Below are 15,746 nucleotides of genomic sequence, written 5' to 3'. Positions count from 1 at the left end.
ATTTCAGAACATAAACTTGGCACTAACCAGGTGTTGCCAATTGGAATAACAGAATGTAGCTGCGAAGGGCTTTGCAGCTGCTTAGTCCTGGATGAAGAGTTGTTTCAAAAAACAAATGCATTGAGTTTAGTAAATGCGAATGTTCAGCAAAAAGACATAAAACATTATCAGAATAAAAGTGTTATAATATTGTAAGAATTTTATTTGAATAATTATTAGAAGAGTTCGTGTTGCTTCTGATTTATGATCACATTTCAACATCAATGTATTATTTCCTTAAGTCCAGGAGAATTGCATTGGTTTTCCACGACATTTGGATTCTAATGGAACGTATTGTAAAATAGTCAAAACCTAGGTTCTGGGCATACCTACACTTGACAACAGTGCAAATAATCACTGACTTTCAGAATTCAACTATTTTACTGTTAACTTGTATGACTGTCCTGGAGTATGTGTGGGGTAGCTTGACTGGAGTCTGAATGCACATAACTCTCAATGTACCTGAATTCTCCGAGAAAACTGCCGCTGAGAAAGTGCTCAAGTTCATTTATGTTCAGTTATCTCAGAGATCTAACTGTATTCACATTACTCCTTTAACTGTAGAACAAGAACAAATGTCCCAAGTTGGTAGGATTTTTTGACAATGAGCAGTAAAGAGAAATTATTGTTAAGGTGAATCCATTCAGTCCAGGATCAGCTGCCCAGATCTCCCTTTGGGTCAGCTACAGATAGTGTGTTGTACTGACAAGTGCTCATTTCAGTTGGAAATGAAACACTGCTATAGGTAAAGCAAAAATAAAGTATGTGGAACTTAAGTTTATTTTCAACCCACATTGTATTTCAAACTTTTTATATTAATGCTGCAAGAATAACACAATTTTTTTCAAAAATGCTTGATAAGCATAGTTTATTGATTGCTATCAACATGTGTCCCCTTTGCTCAATGAGGACTTAAAATTGTATACACATTTTTTGCTGAATTATTTATATCACACTTATCCTCAAATTATTTTTCTTCGCATGCTTGCTTTGGAAGTAAACAGAGCAATGGTGTTTGGGGTGGCTTTATTTACTTTTGGAACTACTATTTTTAACATTGTGATTCTTCACCATTTTCAGGTGGTCAGCCTTGTCCATTTTCTTTATGGCCAATCTGATCTGAATTTTAATAGAATGAATGTGTAATTTAAGTGCAGAGAGTATACATCAGAAAATATAGTAAATTAATCCTTGCTTATATTGTAGTTTTTGGTGGACCAAGGACGGCAAAGAATATGATCCATCACAGGATCACAGAGTGATTCCAGCTTCAAACTCAGGAACATTCATCATTAAAAACAACAACGGCAATTTGAAGACATTTCAGGGAAAATATCGTTGTTATGCGAGCAATGAACTGGGGACAGCAATGTCTGAGGAAATCGTTTTTACAACTGCATGTAAGTTCATCTTAGTTTCAATATTCAGTTTTGTTTAAAAGAAATCTCAGAATTGAATGCATTAATTTTGAACTTAGTATTAGCATAATTTAGATGACAGTTTTCAATATTAGTTGACAATCTATGAAGCATCATGTGAACAAAGCAGCTCCAAACCAGAACATCACGCAATAGAACCTTCAAAGTCGATGAATATTTTCTTGCAGTCACAGCGTTGCACAGCACATTACCCCAGGCTACTGTGGGAGGTGAGGGAAGAGATTGCTGAGCCTCTGGCGCTGATCTTTGCATCATCAATGGAGATGAGAGAGGTTCCCGAGGATTGGAAGGTTGCTGATGTTGTTCTCTTATTTAAGAAAGGAAGTAGAGATAGCCCAAAATTATAGACCAGTGAGTCTTACTTCAGTGGTTGGTAAGTTGATGGAGATCCTGAGAGGCAGGATTTATGAGCATTTGGAGAGGCATAAAATGCTTAGGAATACTCAGCATAGTTTTGTCTTAGGTAGGTCAAGCCTTTGAATTTTTTGAGGATGTAACTAAACACATTGATGAAGGTAGAGCAATAGATGTAGTGTATATGGATTTCTGAGGAAATAGGTGTGGCACACGGCCAAGTGGATAAGGTATCGGTCTGGTGATCTGAAGGTCACTAGTTCGAGCCTTAGCTGAGGCAGCTTGTTGTATCCTTGAGCAAGGCACTTAACCACACGTTGCTCTATGACATTGCTCTGGTGCCAAGTTGTATGGGTTCTAATGCCCTTCCCTTGGACAACATCGGTGGCATGGGCAACTGCAGGTCTTCCATACAACCTTGCCCAGGCCTCAGTCATCATCAAAAATTGATGGACAGCCGAAGAAGAGAAGAAGATGGATTTCAGCATGATTTTTATAAATGACCTGGATGAGGAAGTGGAGGGATGGGTTAGTAAGTTTGCTGATGACACAAAGGTTGGGGGTGTTGTGGATAGTGTGGAGGGCTGTCAGAGGTTACAGCGGGACATTGATAGGATGTAAAGCTGGACTGAGAAGTGGCAGATGGAGTTCAACCCAGATGAGTGTGAGGTGGTTCATTTTGGTAGGTCAAATATGAAGGCAGAATATAGTATTAATGGTAAGACTCTTGGCAGTGTGGAGGATCAGAGGAATCTTGGGGTCTGAGTCCATAGGACACTCAAAGCTGTTACGTAGGTTGACTCCGTGGTTAAAAAGGCATACGGTGCATTAGCCTTGCAACAATTGTGGGATTGAGTTTAGGAGCTGAGAGGTAATGTTGCAGCTATATAGGACCCTGGTCAGACCCCACTTGGAGTATTGTGCACAGTGTGCTCTACCATTCCATCATGTCTGATTTATTATTCCTGCTCACTGAAGTAGTTTCCAAGCTTTGGATTTGCTCATTCCTGATCAAGTTTTCTGGACTTGAGAATCAGAATTATCCCCATTGGATGAGAGTGTTCAGTTCAGAAAGAACCTCCATATAACATCTCTCCACTCAGGTGTGAACTACCCACTAATCAATGCAAGATAGATAACATGCATGTGAATTATCTTTTCAATATGAACATCTTGTCTGTGCTTTCTATTGCCATTGCACCCAAAATAAAAATAAAATTGTCTTTATAGAAATAGAAAAATGCTTAAAATGTACTTGCACTAAACTTATGAATGATTATCCCCATTTTTAAGCTGATAATGGCTAATAGAAATGTATGCCAATAGTTTCTGTGGCAGGGGTTCCCTATCTTTTTTATGCCAAGAACCAATACCATTAAACAAGGGGTCTGTGGACCCCAGGTTAGGAATCCCTGCCCTATGGAGTTGCTTTTCCCATACTGAAAAGTAAAGACTGTAATGAAATATGTAGAAACACTGTAGTGAGCTGTTGATTTATGCCATCCTTTTTGGAACCTCTCATCTTCCTCTACTTTTCATAATTAACTAGAACACAGATGAATAGATATTCAAACTGAAGATTCTTTGTGAGCATGCATGAGGGGAATGCAAATCCAATTGGTTCTGGATACACTGACATTGGATAGATGGTCCATTGAATCTGGGAAACATGCGTATGCTGATCTTTCATATATTGAGCCTGACATTGTAAATGAGTAGGAGAGGGTCTTGGTGTATGTTATCAATTACTCTGTAGAAGCAACTAATGCTATTTGCATGTACTAATGTATCCACATTAAACAGGCATCAATCAGATATGTAGAAATCTTCCTGTAAAAATTGTACGCCACTCTTGTGTATGAATATATTGAAAGTAGAAACATACTGATTCAAATGATCTGTTTAATCAAACTGCATGAGTTGTACTTTTTTTTTGCAATTCTAAAGAAGAATAGATTCAGCTTGAAATGTTGCATTGTGCATCCGATAGACCTTATATATCAATAGACACTCCAGTAAGCCATCTGGAAGTACTCAGGGCCAAACTTTGAGATGGATTTCTGTTGATGGCACCGTGATTGGTGCCAGCAGACAACCAGGCGTCTGTTGAAGCTACAACCTAACCAATAGTGGGGGAGGTTTGTGTGTTCATGTAAGCATGTGAATGCAGCTTGGCTGTTGTGTGGTGTTCTAGTTAGCATCATAGCCCTGGTCTGCCGCAGATTGTGTGAGCTGCTGTTCTTTATCATGAATGAATTCTAGCATTGTATGAAATAACATATTGACCTGATTCAATTGTTACACATGTCTATGATATCCAAAAATAATATCCAAAAACATTGATCCTTGATACACTTAGTCTTATTCACTTAAACTTTAAATTCTTTTTGAATTTAATGTGATGAACTGGTGCAAAGCAATGTTATTTTGCTTATAACTGATTTCATCACCACAGTGTGGAAAATAGATCCAAAATTATATTTCTGATTGATGTACAAAACTTAATGGATAGTTTTACCAAAGAGCAAGCATCAACATGGTGGACTGAATCACCTTCAGTGCAGTATTGTTGTCAGAAAAAGATTTTGATTGTAAGGTATATTACATGTTACTATATTTTACTCAGGCAACTATTTTTTAATGCGATCACATTAAAAAGCGGTTAACTGTAAGTTTAATATATATTTGTTTTTATCGTGAAGTTCTGCTTTGTGTACCCGTGATTCTCCCTATCGCTATCCAAAGAAACAGATGGCAACTCGATTTCCCCAGATCTCTGCTGATGGTGTAATTATCTGATAAATATACTAGTGTCCTAAAATGACTTTTCCTGTCAGTGAATGGAAAGTAGCTGATCTCCGATTGCTGGTAAAAGCGATTAGCAATTCACCAAGATGAATTTGCAAATGAGGGATTAAAGCACTAAACATTTTTAGATGAAAGTGTTCAATGACTGCCAGCACTTAGAACTAGATGCAGGAAAACATCATTTTCCTAGACTTGGTCACAGATTATTGCAAAAATAGAAAGAGATGACAAAAAAAGAACTGCCTTAATCAGACTGGGTTCTTAAGAGTTACAAGGTAGCCGGGAAGGAGCTTAACAATAGTCTTTCGAGAGCTAGAAGGAAACAATAGAAATGTTGGCAAGTGGGATTAAGGAAAAGCCCAAAGTGTTCTACACATACGTGAAGAACAGCAGGATTGCTAGAGTGAGTGTAGCACTGATTAGTTATAAAAGAGGAATGTACCTGGAGTTAGAGGAAATAGTGGAGGACCTTACTGAATACCGTAGATTCCGGACTACAGAGCGCACCTGATTAAAAGCCGCTGGCTCTAATTTTAGAAATAAAATCAATTTTTTAATTGTAAAGGCCGCACCGGATTTTAGGCCGCACCGGATTTTCGGCCGCAGGTGTCCCACGTTGTAATATGAGATATTTACACAGAAAGATATTACACGTGAGGATTTTTTAACTTTTAATTAAATCCATATGGTAACAAAAACAAATACATATTGCAAATGCTTTTTTTCGAACCGTGCCCGTAACGCGGCTACTTTTAAATATACGTTGCGTATACTTCTTTACTGAACAACATTCCAATATCTCCTAACGACTGGTAAAAAATATATATACTGCAGCCTACCAGGAAAAGTTATTGATCACCTTTAACTTAAAAGCAGCGTTCGCTCAGATCCAAAGCCGCTCGCGTAATGCGCTCCCTCCCTCCGTCCCGTTTCATTGCAAACCGGCATTTTCCCACAAGACACCGCGAAACCGGGTGTGACGTCATAGCATCCCGCGATGTAGTACAGAAAACAAATATAGTTAAAACTCTTCTAACTTTAACTAGAAAATGAATTACTAAGCAAAAATATTTTAAACTAAGTAACTGCCATAAGGCAGCACAATGCTTCGAGTGTTTTCCATGTTGATGAGGGTGAGTACAAATGACTGATTTACAATAATTTAATTGTGAAAGTGCGCTTGATTTATCGTACAATTTCATTGGACCTCTGTGAACTACTCATCAATTTTATTGGTCTACTGTTATGAGGCAAAATGTTTACGAGGCGGCATGAAAAAAATCATGTATTAGCCGCTCCGGATTAAAGGCCGCAAAGTTCAAAGCTGTTCAAAATGTGGGAAAAAAGTAGCGGCTTAAAATCCGGAATCTACGGTACTTTGGCTCAGTACTCACCAATGATATGTGTTGTGTATGTGGCCTGGTTACACAACAATGCTATTAATAAAAACACTGGAGACGGGAGCTAAGTTTCACAGTTCTTTACTCACAGAATCTGAACTCGGCACACACGTACAGATCAATACGTGCCTAATAGCGCATGCTCAATATGCGTCTAATAGTGCATTCAACAACATGTTACTAAAACATAAAGTAGTCCCTTATTATACTGTAAGCTATACGGTACATTCCTCCCCTTTTATTTTAATAGTGTATCAATTGTTTTTTTTTTACTGGGGCACAATGCTAAACAAATGTGTGGCCTCTGTCAGTCGTGGTCGACCATGGGTACTGCGCCTCTGGTTGCCCATGCAGTGGGACCCCCCCCCCCCCCTCTCCATAATGATGACAGGTCCAAAGGAACGACGAAAGTCGATACAGTTTGGTGCCAGCAGCATCGCAGGAGTTGCCGTGCCGGTGCTGGGTACAGCAGTCAGCCGCCTTCGGGACTCCAACTCCGGAATTTTCCTCAGGGTTTACTCCCAAAGCCTTTCCCATGAGTGGGTATAGCCTCAAGGCAGCGGAGGTTTAAAATTGGAGTTTTCCCTCTCCTAGGTGAGCTACCATCCATGGTAAACGAGCCGTATCTGCCCAGAGCAACTGGTTTTAAGGTGCCAGTGGTCCACCTTTGCCGCTTCTCCTGTCAGGTGAGAACAGCTCCACCGGGCACAAGAACTATGCCAAACGTGAAGGCCAGGAGTTGGACTTGGTTGTCAGAGGCTGTTTGAGATGCACACCATGAAGAGCATTTGTTTAGCAGTGGGAGCGCATCCCCACTACCATCCTTTAGCTATGACTACCTTAGGAGACAAATATGTTTACCCTTAACATACAAACACCTACCATTTGATTACTTAGTAACTTAATAATATCAAATTCTAACAAAGTAACATAGTAATATCAAATTATAACAATCCTTTTTTTTAACTTTTGGTCTAAGACCCATTTATAACTGAAGTCTCTGGGGGGGGGGGGGGGGTTCTTCTCTGCCTCTCCAGGTAACGTCTGTCAATAAACTTGCTTGTTTTAATACAGATTTCCATATAAAAGTCATGAAAAGTTGACCTCTGAGCATAGGGAGTTAAGAAGATGTGCACCTCCAACGTGCTAAGAGTTCTAGGCAGCAGATCGCCTCCATATAATGAAGACTCCTCTGTGCAGCTGTCCTAGATATATATGGCATCTTTATGCTATCACTTGTCTTCCTTACCCATATCTCATTTGTTCCAACTGAGCTAATTACTCGGCCAATCTTCATATTCTCCTTAGATTCCAAATAGATAGCCTGACCTTTATGATACCATCTCTTACCATAGTATAACTTCCCATCTTCTGTTCATGCTTCATATCTTTGTGCTGGTGATTCAACAGGAGTTCAGGGAAGATGCTTGGGAGAATATGGAGATGCTGGTCTTTTCAGAGATTTAAGCTTATTGAGAGTTCGCAGATCTTCTATTATCTCTTCATCTGTTAACAAGTAATTTAACTGCGCAGGTGCAGGTTTTTGTCTTTTGTCTGTAATTGGAACAGGGTCATTAGGTCTCCTCTTTAGTTTCCTAGTCATTATGGGCTTTACCTCCATAGAATCTCCTGTGAGTTCCATTGTTAGCCTCTCATTCTCAATCATCTTTTTCTCTTCTCACTCAATCTTTTTATCTTCAAATTCCTTCACTGCTGCTTTCTTCTCTTTAATATAATTCCTTTCCACTTGTTCTGTCTCCAGTTGCAGAAAAAACTCTGCATTTTGTATTCTTTCCTTGTATTGTTGATCTAGTTTCTTCATCCTTTTCTGATACTCCTGAAAAGTGTCTTCCTGTAACTGCTGCAGCTGTCTTTTGGGAGATGTCAATTTCTCCTGGTACATCTGCTCTTTTACTTCCAGGTAGTCTTCATCATCCTGCTTATTGGCAATATCTGTCTTCCTTGGATCCTCTGTATCTTCATCCAAGTCGTAGCCATGGATACTGTGCTCGTCCTCATCATCGACGCTGTCTAGCTCCTCCTCATTGTTGTAATAGTCGACAATGGGTGAGAGGAGAGCTGTGGACATCTTCCCCACCGAGCTGCCCTCCTTTGTTGACACATCTAGTGCCTTGATGGTATGCCAATCCAACTGGATTTTCCTGAACCATTCATGTCCCAGCAATGGCGGTCCTCCATTTTTCATTACATCAGTACATAGAGGTTGAGATGCTGTGTTTTGTCTCCGTAGGTCATTGTCACTTTAATTTTACCTTTGGGATGTACTTTCTGTCCTGTGTAAGTCTTTAGCAGTAGTTCAGTTTGTTTCAGAAGTATGTGAGAAAACAGTCATTTGTAGTCGTATACAGACATCACTGTTAAAGCGAGCCTGTGTCCAACTCCATTTTCAGTTTCACGCCTGCCACTTGTGGAGTGATCCTTATTACTCTTCGATCATCTGTCTCTTCCATGCTGTGAAGTTGCAGACTAGACAATTCACTTTCGTTGGAGTCGTTTTTCATCAGAACTGCCTTCTTTCATTTTGTGTACATTGTTGTGTTTTCCTTTCTGGGGTTTCTTGTTTCTCTGTATTTTGTCCTTTTTCTGCTGTTTACTAGATTTGCATACTCTGCCAGTTTGGCCCTGTTTGCCACAGTTTCTGCATTCTTTGTTTTTAAAACCAACAGTCCTCAGGGTCATGTGACATGTTCCCACAACAGTAACATTTCTTTCCTTCATTTCTAGTGACATTTTATTCGTAGCATATTCCAGAGATTTTTGTTGTATCTCTGAAGCACCCCTTGCTGCTGTTTCTGTTGATATTGTAATGTTCAGCGCCTTCTCTAATGTAAGGTCTTTTTCACCTAGGAGCAGCTTCTTGTGTGGTTTCACAGTGAATACCACACACTAACCTGTCCCTCAATGCATCCGATAGACCAGCTCCAAATTGACAATGTTCTGATAATTAGCGCAATTCAGCACAATATTCAGAAATGCTTTCATTTTTGCTCTGATTCTGTTTCTGAAATTTAAATCTTTCAGCAATGACCAGTGGTTTGGGGTTTAAATGATGTTGGAGAGTGTCTACTATTTGCTTGAACGTTTTGTCAGCTGGCTTTTCAGGGGATAACAAGCTCCGTAGCAGCCCATATGTTTTTTCTCCCATAATACTGAGTAAGGCACTGGCTTTCTTTTCATCATTAACACCGTTAGCATCACAATATAACTCTACTCTCTCAATGTAAGTTGCACAGTCTTCAATGCCACTATCAAATGCTGTAATGGTCCCTATCTTTGCCATCTTTGTTACGTTAATTTAGCCCCGTTCTCCCCTTGTTTTCTTTTTGACTCGCGTGTCATTTTTGCTAGCGGCATGAGCACACTCCATCTAGATATGTGTGTCACTCATTTTTATCTCCCTTCTGGGGCAGGCAGGCCCTCAGCCTCTGGGGGTCAGCGCCACCTGTGGTCTCGCCTGGACATGCTGCAGCTCCGACTGTGTCTCTTGGTCTCCGGACATTCCGAACCCCAGCTGTGCTCCCACTTCTTTTCAGACTCGCGGCCTCACTCTACCTCCTTCTCCTGCTCCTTGGCTCGTTCCTTGCGCTCTTCCTCCGAGTGTCATTACCAATTAAAACACAGTGTTCCGATAAGATGTAGGTTCATTAACCTTGTCGCCAATTTGTTGTGTATGTGGCCTGGTTACACAACAATGCTATGAATAAAAACACTGGAGACGGGAGCTAAGTTTCATGGTTCCTTACTCATAGAATCCGAACTCGGCACACATGTACAGATCAATACGCACCTAATAGCGCATTCAACGACGTGTTACTAAAACATAAAGTAGTCCCTTATTATACTGTAGGCTATATGGTACAATATGGTTCTTGAATGTGAGGACAGGGTAGAAAAGGTTGATATGCTGGAACTTATCAAGGTTAAGAAAGAGGGTTTGCTGGAACTTTTGAAAATAATTAGAGAAAGATAAGTCCTTGGCATGTACAGGATATACCCCAGGTAAATTGAAGAAGTGAGAGAGGAGCTTGTTGCACCTCTGGCAATGATCTTTGCATCGTCACTGGCCACAGGAGTAGGGCCAGAAAATTGGAGGGTGGCAAATGTTATTTTTTGGTTCAAGAAAGTTAACAGCGATAACCCTGGGAATTATAGATCAGTGAACCTTAATTCAGTGGTGGGAAGACTTTGGAGAGAATTCTTAGAAACAGGATTGTTGATCATTCAGAGAAGCATAGTCTGATTAAGGAGAGTCATTATTGATTTGTTAGGGGTAGGTCATTACACACAAGCCTGACTGAATTCTTTCAAGAAGTGACAAAGCATATAGATGAAGACAGAGCGGCAGATGTGGTGTATGTTGATTTTAGCAGGAAATTTGACAAGGTTCCCCAATTGTGGGTTTATTCAGAAAAATCAGGAGGTATGGGATCTAGGGAAACTTGGCTGTGTGGATTCAGAATTGGCTTATGCCTGTGTTGGTTGTAAGTTTCATTGAGAGGGTCTTCATTCATCTATCTCCTCATCCCACCCCAAAGCAAACAGAGACAATTCCTCACATGGGTAATGTGATCCATTTGCTCTTCAGGTCCCTTTCTCTAAACCTGGGACATTCATCTTCCCTCTGAGCTCACAGTACATAGAACTAATCAGCATTCTCTTCCAGCTGGAAGAATGTTGGTAATCTTATTTACTGCTCCCTTCAGTGACTGGCTAATGAGTTTTCATCTGCCTGTCTAAAGCACATAAACTGCAAGAAATGTAGTAATTATTTTTCAGTAATATCTGCTCTTTCTGATGTTATGTGGCATTAAGTATTATCACTGGATTGATTAAGAACAAGAAATACAGTTGTGATCAGTATATCAGCATAAAATGTATTTGTTCCTATCAAGTTTCAGACTAAAGAAAGCACACACTTTTCCATGGGAGCTAATATTTCAATATCGTGACACATTGAAATTTTCTGTAAGTTTCAGGACTTTATTTATAACTGGGATTCTGAGATGACAAATTTTGACTTTATAATATTGAATTAATCTTCATTTGTTTATTAAATTGAGGAACGATAGTGGACAATTAAGTGCTTTGGGGAGGAATAAACAGCCAACATTTCAGGCCATGGCACTTTATCAGGACTGGAAAGGAAGGGGGTTGAAGGTGGGAGGAGAGGAAGGAGTACAAGCTGGCAGGTGAAATGTGAAAGTAGGCGAAGGGGAAGGTGGGTGGGTGCGGAAGGGGATATGAAGTAAGACGCTGGGAGGTGACAGGTTGAAGGGCTGATGAAGAAGGAATCTGATAGGACAGAAGCAGTGGGAGGGGAACCAGAATGGGAAATGGAAAAAAAAGGAGGGAAGGGGGAGAGGAAGAGAAATGACCAGAAATCAATGTGCATGCAAATAGGTTGGAGGCTACCCAGACAGAGTATGAGCTGTTACTCCTCCACCCTCATTGTGGCAGTCGAAGAGGTCATGGACTGACCCAGCAGAATGGAAGGTGTAATTGAAATGGCTGGCCACTGGGAACTCCTATTATTCATGGCAGATGGAATGAAGGTGCTTGACGAAGTGGTTCCCAAATCTACAGCATGTTGGGTCTCACCAATGTAGAGGAACATCCGGGAACATCGGATATAGTAAATGACCCTGACTGACTTACAGCACTTTCTGTGTATAGATAGATAGATAGATAGATAGATAGATACTTTATTCATCCCCATGGGGAAATTCAACATTTTTTCCAATGTCCCATACACTTGTTGTAGCAAAAACTCATTACATACAATACTTAACTCAGTAATAATATGATATGCATCTAAATCACTAACTCAAAAAGCATTAATAATAGCTTTAAAAAAAGTTCTTAAGTCCTGGCAGTTGAATTGTAAAGCCTAATGGCATTGGGGAGTATTGACCTCTTCATCCTGTCTGAGGAGCATTGCATCGACAGTAACCTGTCGCTGAAACTGCTTCTCTGTCTCTGGATGGTGCTATGTAGAGGATGTTCAGGGTTTTCCATAATTGACCGTAGCCTACTCAGCGCCCTTCGCTCAGCTACCGATGTTAAACTCTCCAGTACTTTGCCCATGACAGAGCCCGCCTTCCTTATCAGCTTATTAAGACGTGAGGCGTCCTTCTTCTTAATGCTTCCTCCCCAACACGCCACCACAAAGAAGAGGGCGCTCTCAACAACTGACCTATAGAACATCTTCAGCATCTCACTGCAGACATTGAATGACGCCAACCTTCTAAGGAAGTACAGTCGACTCTGTGCCTTCCTGCACAAGGCATCTGTGTTGGCAGTCCAGTCTAGCTTCTCGTCCAACTGTACTCCCAGATACTTGTAGGTCTTAACCTGCTCCACACATTCTCCATTAATGATCACTGGCTCCATATGAGGCCTAGATCTCCTAAAGTGCTCAAGATTTCCAGCATCTGAAGAATCTCTTGTGTTTAAAATTAGATGCTTTTAAATTTCTGTTTGACAGTAACAACATTGAGTATTTTATGTTAGCAGGAGAAATTAATCTTTTTCCACCTCCCAAAGAGTTTTATTCTAACTTGACTTGCATGACACCAAGATAATTTTCTTCCATTTCCACATCATCTATCCTTGTGATTTCTAAGTGTGAATTAGGCAGAACTATGGCAGATTATGGCAAATCGTATCTAATTGTCTCATACCCACTGGGAAATGGATGAAAATTTCTATGAACAGTTTCTCGGAGAGCTCTGTAATAAAAAAAAACGTAACATGTTTGGCCAGGATTTAACAAGTAACAAAACTGACAGTGTTGAGTTTAATTGCACTGCTACTGAAATTCTAATTCTTTTAAGTAGTCCAATATTCCCTTGCAGTGCAAAACACAGGCTCAAAATTAGATGGATATATAGATAGATATATTATTGATCCCAAAGGAAATTACAGTGTCACAGTAGCGTTACAGGTGCACAGATATACAAATGTACAAATATTAGAAAAGATGTAAAAAAGAATAAAAAGTAAGTTACTTCAAACAGTCTAACCAGAGGGGTGGGGTGTCATCACTTCCCTGGCTATAGGTTGACTCATTATAGAGCCTAATGACCGAGGGTAAGAATGACCTCATATACCACTCTTTGGAGCAGCACAGTTGTCTTAGTCTATGACTAAAAGTGCTCCTTTGTTCAGCCAAGGTGGCATGTAGAGGGTGAGAAACATTGTCCGCAATTACCAGGATTTTCCATAGGGCCCTTTGTTCTGCTTCAGCCTTCAGTGTGTCCAGCTTGACTTCTGTAACAGAGACAGCCTTTTTAATCAGCACTTTGGAACTGGTGAAATTGGTATCCCTTTTGGCAACAATACTGTTGGAAAAATATAGTACAGAATGATGACTTGATTTTGTAGTAGCTTATATGCTCCAGAATGGACTGGCTCCCCTTCTCCCCTTACCCCGCAATACCCACAGTGCTGTCATGAAACTATGACACTACGGCATTTCGATAGTATGCTTTACGTATGAAGAGATTGGTTTCACTATGGCTTGGAATTTTGCAGGACATTGTCTATTTGTTAGCCAGGACAACTGTTGCCTTTCCTGTGATTGAATAATAATGGCAATGTCCATCAGAAAATACATTTGGGTTTTTATTCAATCTGAAATTTAAACCCACCAGTTATGAGGCTTAGAATCAGTTGGGTTGCTAAAATACAAAAAATCATTCCAAACTTCAACTTGCCCACCTGAGGGCCGAGCAGAGGTGGAACAAAGGGTGAGCAACTTGCCTATTCTCAGGTACTGTAATATTATGATAGGTTTTGCTTCCTTTACTGGGATACTTCTATAGATTGTAGGTTTTCCTAAGTCTATTTGTGGTCCACAGCTCAAGGACTCTAAATCAAAGAGCCAGTAAATAGCTTTACAGAATTATCTGCATTTCATGAGGAATTGCATTGTATTACTTTGGTGACTCAAGGTTGACAGCCTGCCTGTCTTCCCTTGAATCTGAGTCTACTAATAAGGACATCCCAAAATGGGATCTCCACCCCATGACCCATCTAAAGGGGTTCAGATACTTCTCCACATTTCTACCAGCAGCAGAAGGCTCCTTAGCTAAGGCTGCAGGTAACAATGGGATCTCTTCTGTTTGTCAAGAAGCCATTGCTGACAGCATAACATAGACCCTGCTTTTAAAATAAAATAGCGTACACCGCAGGGGTGTCAAACTCATTTTAGGTCACGGGCCGGATTGAGCAAAATGCAGCTTCATGCGGGCCGGATCAGTCGGACGTGTGCGAACGCAGCTTTCGTTGCCTCCGTTTTTTCAGCCTGCTCTCATGTGTCTCAGTCTCTGATATAACTACAAAGTGTTTCACTTTACAAATTCCGTTTCTTATGAAGAAGACTGCCGAGCAAGACTGCCAAATAAACACTAAAAACCCTGAAAACCTGGTACCTGAATAAACTCAGCATTAGCCATATCATACGCCATAGGCGCTTCGATTACTGGGACCAGCTTTAATAGTAATTAGATATTATCTCGCGGGCCAAAGATAATTCCACCGCGGGCCTTGAGTTTGACATATATGGCGTACAGCATTGAAACTCAGTGAATTCAGGAAAATCCAAACCTCCTTCCCTTCCTCATTTCCTCCTCCTCACCTCTTTCCTTTCCTCCTTACTTTCCTCTTTTACTGTTGTCAGGATCCTTAACAAGCAAGTTTTGGTGCAATATATCAGCTGAAGTAAAAAAAATGGCTGCCATCACAACAATGCTCTAAGTACTGATATAATCTACACTGTATGATTCAGGAGCACTATACAAATGCAAGTTGTTTGCTGTATTGTGGCAATTTGCATAAGAATAAATTCCCTTGTACTTCCCTGCTTTCTGCCTTTGTGGAGTTTGTAGGATTAAAAATAGATTGATTTTACCAGTAGTGAATAAAGAGACTACAAAAAAATCATGAAAGCTTTGTTTCAATGGATTTCATTAACATTGAACCTGCAGCTGTCATTTACTTTTTTTAAGATCCTGTGGTTTGAAGAGGATTTCTTCAAAAGAAGGTTACGCATAAAGCAATAGTCAATTTGAAAATCTAAGTTTAATTACTCCTTTTTTCTGCAAATTGTCCCAAACAGTTTTCTAATATACAATGTCGCTTTTAGGATGGTAAATTACTGAACATTTCAAAATGGGTAATTAGCCAAGATGTTCTGTGCTTTTCATTTTTAGCTTTTTAATTATGGTGCACAGTAATTACAAAGAACAAGAAACTGTTGGGCATCAGTCATTTCCATTGTGACGTCAAACTCTGCTTGAAATAAAAAATATGTTTGGAGGCAGTTAGCTATAACTTTCATGAGTAGAAGGGCGAATGAAAAATTTGGAACAGTTAGCTATTGAAATGCATTCAGCTGCATGTCTTGTTTTTTTCTCATTACTTCTATTTTGTAGCTTCCTGCTGAGTTTCTTGTCTGGTTTCTGCTCTTACCCCTTATTTCATATTTGATGTTTGCATTTTTCATTACTGATTGAAATAGTATTGAATAACAACAGAATCATAATTTTGTTTTTTCAGCTATCCCCAGATTCCCAAAGGAGAGTATGAAACCTATTGAGGTAGAGGAAGGGGAGCCAGTGGTGTTACCATGTAACCCTCCCAGTGGGCCGCCTCCATTAAGTATTTATTGGATGACCAGCAGTAA

The 15,746-nt window shown here is 40.0% G+C and overlaps 1 protein-coding gene and 1 pseudogene across 10 annotated transcripts in view; one reads left to right on the top strand and one right to left on the bottom strand.

The window, feature by feature from the left end:
* chl1b (cell adhesion molecule L1-like b) overlaps window positions 1–15,746 on the top strand; it is a 920,799-nt gene that overhangs the window by 385,704 nt on the left and 519,349 nt on the right. For all 10 annotated transcript variants that reach the window (XM_073072426.1, XM_073072427.1, XM_073072429.1 and 7 more), the window contains 2 exons: window positions 1,246–1,439; window positions 15,620–15,742. In XM_073072426.1, the coding sequence (XP_072928527.1) occupies window positions 1,246–1,439; window positions 15,620–15,742 (317 nt within the window). The remainder of the gene's footprint in view (window positions 1–1,245; window positions 1,440–15,619; window positions 15,743–15,746) is intronic.
* Window positions 7,693–8,129, bottom strand: LOC140741891 (sin3 histone deacetylase corepressor complex component SDS3 pseudogene; annotated as a pseudogene).

The sequence above is a fragment of the Hemitrygon akajei genome, chromosome 19, assembly GCF_048418815.1.
Source record: "Hemitrygon akajei chromosome 19, sHemAka1.3, whole genome shotgun sequence".
NCBI classification, from domain to species: Eukaryota; Metazoa; Chordata; class Chondrichthyes; order Myliobatiformes; family Dasyatidae; genus Hemitrygon; species Hemitrygon akajei.
Note: the sequence above shows the minus strand (reverse complement) of the source record. Positions and strands in the feature narration are given on the sequence as shown.